Raw genomic sequence first — 10,770 nt, 5'->3', positions numbered from 1 at the left:
AGGTTTCAGCTTCTGATGTACAACTTCAATTGTGCATCACAAAGCGCTAATCAGATGTTTATACTTCATTTGAAATCTTCTCCCCACCCTTTCCAACCTAAGTGCAACTGCAGTTACAAACCACCATACAGAAATCCCCTGGTTCTGTGTATCGTTCTTTAGCCACCCAGAGATACTTCTGCGTCTTGTACTTCACACAAATGGAATCCTCCAGGTTACCTCCTGACTTCCATTACCCGCTGAGACACTATAAATACTGTTAAATGCAAAGCAGTGGGTGTTTCTAAATCAGCAGTGCATCTGCAAGTATCGAAGTGACAGGGTAAGTACACAGTGTTCAGGTGACATAGAACAGCACTGTTTCACTGTCCTTCCAGCATGCGGCTCTTTCAGTAATAATCGGGGAAGGTTTTTTTTATTTATAACTATGCAGTATCCATGTGTCATCATGTACCAAACTGTTTGGGGCTGTACTACAACTGGAGCAAGGCAATATTTTGAAGACACACAGACTTCAATTAAATTGGGATATTGAGAACTATATGTAGCAGTCCATAATGTTAAAAATCCCTAAGACGCTGTATGCTTGCAGGAAAAGGAAGTTGGAAATAGCAGCATTTACCAGGGCTATGCTCTTGGAATGAACACATCTACATGTCACAGTCAACATGTAAACCTTAAAAATCAAACTCACTTCTGTGTAACATTAACAGGTTGAAACTAAAAATCTCAGATGCTAATTATGAGTCCTAATTTGCTTTAGAAAATTGGACACTTCACAGCTAAAATGAACACTGAGGATGACCCCTTAGTAAATAAACAGGAAGCTGACAGTTTTTCTTCACTAATAAACCAAATACTAGGTTACTGAAGAGTTATTAGAAGGCCATAACTTATTTTACACAAGAATGCCATCTCACAAGTGTAGGCCCACTTATCGCGAAACTAAGATACACGTAACTATACCATTGCAGAAAGCTACACAACCTGTCTTTAGAGGGCTTTTCAATAAGAAGGAAAAATATTACATTTACCATAGTAATTATTTCTGTAGAAAGAAAATACAGACAAATTTGACCAAATTGCAAGTGATAATGAAACTTGATCAAACAACAAAAGATGATGTGATCAGTGAAACTATTTGTAAAGTAATTTAAAGTACTGTTAAAAAGCATGAGGTCTTATTCTGAGTTCAGGTGAGAATGTTCTACTTCACATAATTTTCCCCCACCTCCAAGAGGAACGTTTTCTGATTGGAAAAGGTTCTGTGGAAACCTCGGGTAGCCACACAGACATGGCAACTTCTTTACTGTCCTCCCCACTGCCTTCTTTTTTTCCTTTTTTTCTTCTTCTCTTTTTGTTTCTAATTGCCACTTTGGAGCCAGAACAACTACTTCATGCTGATTTTATTAAAAAAGACCAAAACAGAGGTCATGAACAGCTTTTGTATCATTCTATTTATATTCAGTATTCCTTGTAGAGCACGAATTTTGCTTCTTTCATTAATCAATGTAAAAGCATTCTAGAACGAGATAACTTCTCTCTGGATACTTCCTACACTAGCTAGCAATATCTAGTGTTGGATACTGTTGTATATGTATGTTCCCATATATTCTGACAGTATCAAACTATGGGTGCGCAGGCACTGCGACTCGCAGAGCGAACCCAGGCGCAGCGTCTGCTCTCAGACCCCGTCCTGCAGCAGCCCAGAGCTGTTGCTCTCCTGCACAGCTCAAACACGCACACTGGAAGGAGTGGTTTTGAAAACACGGAGGTTTAAGCTATTTTTATTGCTTTTTTACAAGAAACAAACAGCAATTCTAGAAAGCACTTTAAGAGCTAGAGCATTTGCCCTAAGTAGCTCACAGTTCGCTAAGGCATTAAAGATCCTTAACTTTGTCTCAATACCCTCAGTGCTGAGGGCATCACCAGGCGCTGCCACGTATGTTACACAATCCACAGCAAGCTTCAGTCACACATGAATGCCAATAAAAACAGATGCAATATTTAATTCGAGACATATTTCTTTCTTGCTGAGTTTGTTTCTGTCTTCACATTTAATCAATAGCTCAAAACTTATGTTTAAAAATAATACAAAACCCCAAATATACACACCATACAAAGTACTTGGCCAACAGAGACATTGTAAACTCAAACAGATGTGCCTTTATTCTGTTCTGACTCTCAAATGTTTGTACTATGATGACATATATCAACTATTTTTAAGACATGTTGTATCAGCTGGAGAGAAACTACTTGATGACACATTTGGATTTTAGTCATTGGTTGAGAGCCCTTCCCAACTAGGAACAAACACTTGATTCTGTCCCCACTAACAAAGGATACATTCCTGTCATCATTTTGCACCGGAGCAGATTATGGGCTGCATCTGTAAACCTGAAGTCTGAAAAAAGCCAGGACTTAACTAAAAAATGCTGATTAACTAAGCTAACACACCCAGCTGTTTGATTAATCAAACAGAGTTGGCTTCAGTTTACACCACTGTTCCCTTAGCTTTGATTTTACCACACTTGAAGCAAAGATATAGTCAATCGATTCATAGGAAAGATCCCACATCTGCGATCGAGTCAGATTAAATGTTTTTGCAACCAGCTCGTACTCTTGCGATAGATCTGTTGCAAAGACGCCTTTGTCATCAGTCTGGAGTCAAATTGAAAGAAAATGAAAGAGTTTGAATTAGTTCCTCTACATCATAAAGGGTTTTTTTCTACACACCACAAACCAGTTTTATCTTGCTGTTTCACAATTTTAAAGATCATTCATCTAAAAGGAGCAAGTTAGGATTATTTCAGGGTTAATAAGATTGCCCATCTGCAACTCAGAGTCCTCGTGTCCCCACAGGGAGGATTGCTAACTATGTCCCATTCCACTGAAGACTGAAGTATCTCCTCCTTCTACTACTGTTTGTATAGGCCTTTATGGGTAAACTGCTTCCTTATGCGACTTCATTGGTTATCTACACTTCTCACAACTGAAAATCTCAGAAATAATCTCTAATCATTAATTATTTTTCACCCAACACAACAGAGTTCAAGATCAATAATAAATACTTTACACAATAAAGGATTGAGGCTTATTTGAATAACAAGCACAACACTCTAATATATATACACACACTTGGACAATGCTACAGATTATCGGGGTTAAACCAACTGGATGATAGTAAAATCCTGCCAATGTCAGCAAAATACTTGGCACCTCAACATTTTAGGACCTTAATTAGCTGTCAGGAGAACTCAATAACTCTCATCCAACACAATAAATAGCCAGGTAAGCACAAGCTCAAATGCAGGCATTGGACCAATATGTTTAAGAGAAATCTGTCAGGTCTTGCTTTACAATAACACCAAGAGAAATACAGAACAGAACATTATGATTTCCTGTAAGCAGATGGTTTGGTGCAAGGTTGGAAACTGCTAATAAGTCAGCTCTGATCCATAGAAGGAGATAGACTTCTCCAGTTTCAGACTAGTTTGGCTCTTGACCTAAATACATGTTTAAAATAAAAAAAACTTACACAAAGCACTGCAGGGTGGCCCATGTTGTACCAGTATCCAAAATGGTGTTTGTCACAGGAAGGCACAGTCTGAGTTTTGATGTTTGATGTCATGCAAAGTTCTAAGGAAAAAACCAAGTATTTGTATCAAAAGATATGGTTTTGACACATTAATTGACTTATTTGCTCCTGAATGAAAATTAAAACCAGCTATTGTTGTTTCTTTGATTTTCTATGGTTCAAATATTTGGTTGTATCTTCTGAGGAAAGTCTGGCAATCAATTTCTTCTTAACTACTGGCTGGGTGTAAAATGTAGGGAGCTTGCAAACCCTATACAGAAACACCACACGGCCTTGCACAGTACCTAGAAGTTATGATTTAGTTTTGTTTTCATCTGCTGCCACAAATATGTCAAAAGCATTACCAGTGCACCTCTACAGGCAATTCTCTCTCATACACCAACACGTTTTTCTAAGGCACCTCTGGTCGAAGACAAATCAGAGTTACAGTCAGCAGTACGAACGGTGTTGTGAAATGTAGAGATGACCAAGCCATTTTCTTACCAATAGGTATGCGATTCTGTCGAACAAGTGGCACTAACTCTTCTGAGCCTGCTGTTGCGGAGTTGAGAAATGTTCCATGTCCAATTCTGTCAGGAGGCAGGCCCAGGAGAACTTTGGTCTCCTCTTCTCGATTGGGAATCTAGAGAGAATGTACGTGACATTCTGTCAAGGCAGCATAAAACAGCGCATTAAATAATTACAATGGACTTCACGTTCTATGTTCACATATCCAAAAGTAAGTGTTGGTGAGACTAAATATCTGCATTACTACCCTGTAAGGAAAGAAGTAGTGCATGAAGGTGACTCTCAACGTGGAATTACAAACCAAAGGAGCCATCATCCTGAACTGGTATGGAAAAACAAGACAATCACTATTTGTGGTGCTGAAGTACTTTCAGTTGGAGGCCTCAAATCAGCTTTGTATGCTTCAGTTTCAAAACTACCCCGGCAAGAAGACCTTTAATGCCTGCTTTACACAGGGATTAAAAAATGGTGCATGGAGAACTTAAACTGCAAGAGGCCAAAACCAACCAAAGAATGAAACAAAAACAAAAGACCACTGAGACATTAAGAAACAAATTTTCAGAAAAACATGCAGGAATATCCTGCAAAAGCCTTCTTAATGAAACAAGTATAAAAAGGCCTGTGACATCATATATCATGCTTAAGTTCCTGAATAAACAAAAATATTCTCAGTATTTATCAGACTTGTCAGAGCAAACTTCAGCCACCACTTCAGCAGATTGTATGGAGAAGCCCAACTCTTTCTACTGATACAAGCAGAGCTAATGGAACTACCCATGAAAACATGCAAGTGTTACTATACGTGACTTCTGATGAAATACCAGGAAGAAAACAATAGATCTCTTGGAATACAACTAATTTTCAAATTTGCACCTAACCCCCCAATAGACATAGTACAGTAAGAAATAATGTGTCAGCTCTGATTCAGAACAGATTGTTGAAGATTTCTCCCTGTTTTCTCTTGTCATAGTGCCCCAAACCGTTACTACTTCAGCCTGAGAAGTTCAAAACACACAGAAGTTAATTTTACTTTCATCAAGGCTTTTATAAAAAGGAAATTACAGAGAAGGATCAACTAAAGAAAACTTTTACCTCTGAAAGGTGCAATGCCAGCTTTAGACCTGCTGTTTTTGCTTCTGAGAGTGGTTCCAAAAAATCTTGACCATGTCCTGCCTTGAAGACAGAAACACATCACCATTATACAGCTTGTTTTACAAAACTCCTCCTCTTACAAGAATTAAGAAGTCTAGCAATATTGAAATGCTTAATTCAAATACAGTTACATTGAATTATTTATCTTTTCCCACTACTCCAGTTTTGAATGCAGCAAGTCACAGAATGTTCTGCTCTCTGGGAACAAATTAGACAAACTGGTCAAACGTCAGTAGCTCAGATGATGCCCAACACTGACAAGCCAGTTGTCTTGATTTCGATATCCTTTCTACAGCCACCACCCAGAGCCATTTCCTTGCAGCTTGACAGCTATACTCAAAACATTTCTGCTTTCTTAACACGCAATAAGCATTTGGTGCATCTAAATAAAATGTAAACGTGTCAACTTGCAATATTATGTAATTTTATCCAGTCAATCTGACTGGGACAATTTGGTGTCAGACACTTCCCACAAACACGACTTCTCAGTGTCTCTTTCTTCAGTGTCACATATGGATCTATCGAGTCTTTGTTGGAGTGCCTGTCGCCTGCAGCAACAGGGATGAACCTGGTATCACGATTACAAACAATCCATTCAAACTAGCAACAAACATAGGACAAAAACCTGTAAGAACAAAGAATGATTGGAACCACGTGCTGTTACAAAACCTTGTACATTTATCTTCAAAACTAGACCAAAATAAAACAAAAACTTACAGTGGGATCACCACTGAGGTCAAGTCCTACTACAACCCCATCAGTGGAAAGCAGGAACTCTTCAGCAAGTTTAACAGTCTGCTTAGCGACTGCCGGACCGCCTCGTCTATTTATCGCTATTAACAATCTAGGGCAGAAATGTACATATTAAGTTAAATACAAGCTGTAATATCAGGAGACCAACAAATCTGATACCAACAAAAATGGCACTTCACATCCTTCACAGCTGAGTATAGAGAGTATTTGTACAGGAACCTGTTGGAGGAAGGCAGCTCCCAAAGTGCAGAGGGACACAAACGAGATTAACGCGCCAGCCCGTGACATGTGACAGCCACGGTGAGGGGGCGGGCAGGGGGCACGGGGCTCACCTGCTGCCTGCAGCCTCCCAGAGGGGCACACCTGAACAAGGAGACTTCTTGGGCTTCCCCAACTAGCTCTAGCAAGGGTTGGTACTGACTATGGCACTGAGTTTGTACAGCAGGTTGCTTGTACAAAGAAAGTTCTTTGCAATACCTCCAGGCTGAGAAAAAAAATGCATCTTTAATGCAATTTCCATCAAAAACACTGCTTTTCCTGAAAATGTTGCAGAGAATGGACAGTCTTAGATCTCATAAGCTTTACTCAGTTTCATTCTCCATTAGTAAAAAAGGAAGATAAAAATTCAGGTTTCCAAGGAGTTGCCTGTTCCCATTCCGTATTACCTAGTTTAAGCACAATTTTCTTTCCTATGCTGATGGTTTGTAAACCTCTCTGCAAACCATGACCGAGCATCAGACTACACAGCCCTTGAAACAGGGGTACTCCGTGTGCTTTATTTACCTGACATCTATGTCCAAGCCTTCTTCTTTACACTGCTTTATACCCTCAAGTACAGTTTCAACATACATCCTTTTGGTCATACCTACAAACACATGTACACATTTGGAATAAATAGATTTGAATTAATTTTATTATATTGCACATGCAGCTCTCTAGCCTCCTAAGTTTCATTTTGCACCTTTGATTTTAGTCCATAGTCTTTTAATCTATATAGTTCTAATTCTCCTTATAAATATAGCTTTACTTTGAAGCATACTTTTTAATTAAGCCTTCTCCTAAGCACCTGAAAGTAACTTAGTGTGACCAGAGAGCAGCAACAGGACTTCTCTTATGTGTTTCTATGAAACCACATCTAAAAGAAAATCAAAAATGAAGTAACAAAAATAAAATATATCAGCTATTAAAAACAATAGCAACCTCAGAATAGTAGTAGAGTTATAATCAACATGTTTTTGTTCCCAGAAATCTAATAGTAAAGTGACATTTTTTTACTTGGTTAAATCTTTGCTTTTGTATTGAAAGTGTGTATTTATTGACCAAACTAAATTTGTTTTTACTTGCTATTAACATGGTCATACCCGAGTTTCATAGTACATCAGACTTACAAATTAAAGACCAGAACAGATTGTACCTGTGGACTTTTCTTCCCTAGGAGTGCTCCTCAATTCCAGGTACTTGACACCATCATCAGCAAATTCTTTAATAACATCTTTAGTTATCTGATTAAGAAACAGTGTATTCAACATCATGAAAGCAATGCTTATAATTGGTTTTATTTTCCTTTTCAATTAAAAGACCTGGATATCTTTCGGCATGAAATACTTGCAAAAATTAATGTGTTTTACAATAATAATTCTGACCTCCACTTGAAGGGATTGTTGCTGATATTGTTACTTGGAAGCCAGTGCTGTCTATCCAATTGATTTTGACTGTGTGTATTGCTTACTTGTTTTAAGTGAACTTTTAATTAACTTACCAGTAAAATATCTTCAGTCCTAGTGGTGATCTGATAGATGATCTGAAACATCTGAAAACATCTAAAATAAAAAGTTAAAAAATTAACTGAACAGATGTTGAACAGTACGAGAGTATTGACAAAAAAAATGTGCACTTTGGAAACGTACTCACTATGCTCAATTCACCAGCTTGTAGCTTAAAATACACAGACCAGCTGAATGGCCATTTCTGATTTTAGATGGCAACAATGCATTTGCAGCAGTTTTTATCACCACAAAGCTTTTCTAAGCACAAAGGAAAACATGAAGTTTCCAAAAAAAAGAAACCATACAAATCCATTTTCTCTGAAGAGCATATGCTACACGTGAACATTTCCATCCTTTACAAAGGGAATTAATCAACATGAGATTTCCATTTAGTTTGCAAACATCTAAGAAGTTATTGTATAGACACAGGCAGCAAAAAATCTAACAGATTGTATGGTGATTCAAACCTGAATATGCATTTTCTGCAGGCAAGTGCATGAGGCCATACATTGCTCTGTTTCGAACTAAGGAAAAGACACTCGGTCAACGTCCACCACGCACACACACGTGTATACTCACTCATCTAAGGTTCTTTTCTTTCCTTTGTCAATCATGGTCATTCCATTCTGGATCTGAAGGTTTGGTTTCTGGGCCATAAGCTTCTTCATAGTGGCAGAGCTGATGCAGCCGTTCAAATGCGCATGAAGTTCCTAGAGAAAAGCCCATCGTGTGGCTCGGTGTCTGGTGAAAAGGATGGCTCCAACGCCCTGTTTGTGGTACTGCTCTTGTATCCCACCTTAGTGGTTCACCCCGAGTTTGAAACTAAGTGACAGTGAGCTCTGTGTTTGGCTAATAACTGGAGCCATGCAGCTCCGGGTGAGGAGGAGCCCAACAGCTGCCTCGGTATTACCTGTAATAAGGATTCGAGAACTCTCTCCCCATCCGCTGCAAGTTAAATGTATGAGTACATTGTTCGAAAATAGCAACATCTATTTGTCCACTCGCCTTTCTTTCATAGTTTCAAGTTTTAATGCACACCAGAAAGCCAGCAAGATGCTACCTCTGCCAATTCACAGCATGGGAGGGACTGCCCTTCTTTGTCCGAGGCCGCTTTCTGCCCCACTTTCTCCTGACAACCTACGATCCTCAGCTCCATTCCTTGTCTCATCTTTGCTCCTTCTGATCTCTTGGCTCCCGACATATGGAGCAGGTCCCTAGTGCCCTCCCAACCCATTCAAAATGTATCTGCAAAGCGTCTGTGTAGTCACCTGCCTGAATGCATCCCTTCTCACTGAGAGAAGAAAAAACAGAGAAGTATTTCTTCAAGCCTTTGATTGGAAAACATGTTGAAGTTGTAACTTTTTCAAGATTTAATTTTAATTTTGTAAAGTAGTAGATTTCATATTCCCATTTTTTAAAGTCTTAAATTCACAAGCAGAGGAAAAGGGGTCAGATTCTCATGAACCGTGAAGGTGCGCAACTCCAAGTAAACGCCAGGAGCTATGGCTGCTCACCCCTTCTGGAAGACAAGCCAGGTATCTATTACTACAGCTACTACATTAAATTTTTCAGACTCTTAAAAGCAAAAAACCTCACTGAATTCAGTTATACATTAAAAATAAACCCTGAAAAACATCTTATTGAAAAACAGCATGAGAACACAAGGACGGTGTATTTGATGTGGTTTTGATGGCGCACCTGTGTGTGTACAGCACCAGCTGTGCCCGAGTACGTGCCGTTTGCTGTTTTGCAAGTTCTGAACGGCAACACCGATAAACCCGCAGTAACACGAACCAGAAGATAGCGCGGATACGTGAGGAGTCAGGCACACCCCTCGGGACGTGCGGGAGAAAACAAACAAACCAAAAGCGTTATCCGAGACAGGCTTGTTGGGCTGGGCTGGGGGCGAAAGAGGCCCCGAGAGAGAAGCAGCTCATGCTCGGGTGATTTAACTGGAAGCAGATCACACACCAAGAGCTGCAAACGAGCTGGACAGGCCAACACCTACCGCGTTCTGCTGCGGGGTAAAGGACCTCAAGGAAAGCGCGCGTTTGCTAGAGACTCAGAAAACAGCAGCTGCGCGTCTGTGTGTCTGTCCGCAGTGCCGCCGCGCTGCCGGCCCCGCTCCCGCCCGCCGCAGCCGCGCAGAGCCCCAGCCGCCGCCGGCAGCGTCCCCGCCACGCCCCGCTCACCACTTTGGGCAGCTGCCGGTAGAAGCGCAGCTCCCGCTCCCGCTCCGCCGCCATGACTGCGCTGAGCCGGCCCCGGGCGGGGCACGGCGGCTGCTCCGCCCCCGGCACCGGCACCAGCCGCGCTCCGCCCCCGCTCCCCGCCCGGGCCGCTGCCGGGTCGGGGTCGGGGCCAGAGCCGCCCCGCTCCCCCCGCCACCCAGCGGAGCGGCAGGACGGAAGGCCAAGCCACACAAAACACTTTCACTATTCAATTCCGTTAAAGCTTCACGTTTATTCCAGTGACAGATGTGCAGATGTACCAGCGGCGGCCGGGGGCAGCACCGCGGGGACCGAGCGAACGCACCGAGTCCTCCGCGCCAGCGGCACTGCGCTTTCATACAGCATCTCCTGAGCGACTCAGAAGTGGATACACACCTCAATTATAATGACACCACCTTCCCTCCCCCCCCCCTTTAATTAACTTGGCAAGCTTGCTAGCACAAGAATGCAAATTCAAATTGCACCTCTTACTGATATGCAGGTAAAACCCAACGAGAACAAAGACATTCTGGAACAATCCTAAAATCTACTTCAATTATTTCATATTCAGCTTTTAGTGTTACCACAATCTAATTCTAAAACCCCCACACTTTTATGTGAACAAGTCGCTAAGCAGATGTTAGCTCTTGCTATACCCCAAAACAGAGATTAATGTAATTAACATCATAAAACATGGTGATCTACACACTGCTAGAGTAATTCAGGCAAATAAATTATCCTCCCACAAATATGAAAAACAAAATTACTTACATATTTAGGGAAG

General features: G+C 41.0%; 1 protein-coding gene across 3 annotated transcripts; it reads right to left on the bottom strand.

Annotated features, from left to right (window-relative positions):
* Nucleotides 1-1,771: 1,771 nt before the first annotated feature.
* MAPDA (N6-Methyl-AMP deaminase) lies at nucleotides 1,772-10,068 on the bottom strand. Of its 3 annotated transcripts, none has more exons than XM_065847429.2 (10): nucleotides 9,969-10,068; nucleotides 8,356-8,486; nucleotides 7,770-7,830; nucleotides 7,425-7,512; nucleotides 6,794-6,875; nucleotides 5,975-6,101; nucleotides 5,198-5,278; nucleotides 4,082-4,220; nucleotides 3,539-3,639; nucleotides 1,772-2,661 (listed from the first exon to the last, which is right to left on the bottom strand). In XM_065847429.2, exons 1-10 carry the CDS (start codon nucleotides 10,020-10,022, stop codon nucleotides 2,470-2,472), a joined length of 1,056 nt encoding a protein of 351 aa, XP_065703501.1. In that variant the 5' UTR covers nucleotides 10,023-10,068; the 3' UTR covers nucleotides 1,772-2,469. The 3 variants fall into 3 exon arrangements, with proteins under 3 accessions (XP_065703501.1, XP_065703502.1, XP_071669960.1); XM_065847430.2 differs by lacking the exon at nucleotides 9,969-10,068 and adding an exon at nucleotides 9,785-9,931; XM_071813859.1 differs by lacking the exon at nucleotides 9,969-10,068 and adding an exon at nucleotides 9,045-9,459.
* Between the last annotated feature and the right edge of the window lie 702 nt (nucleotides 10,069-10,770).

Source organism: Patagioenas fasciata, chromosome 12 (genome assembly GCF_037038585.1).
Source record: "Patagioenas fasciata isolate bPatFas1 chromosome 12, bPatFas1.hap1, whole genome shotgun sequence".
Lineage (NCBI taxonomy): Eukaryota > Metazoa > Chordata > Aves > Columbiformes > Columbidae > Patagioenas > Patagioenas fasciata.
The sequence above is the reverse complement of the archived record's forward strand: the minus strand, read 5'-3'. Positions and strand labels throughout refer to the sequence as shown.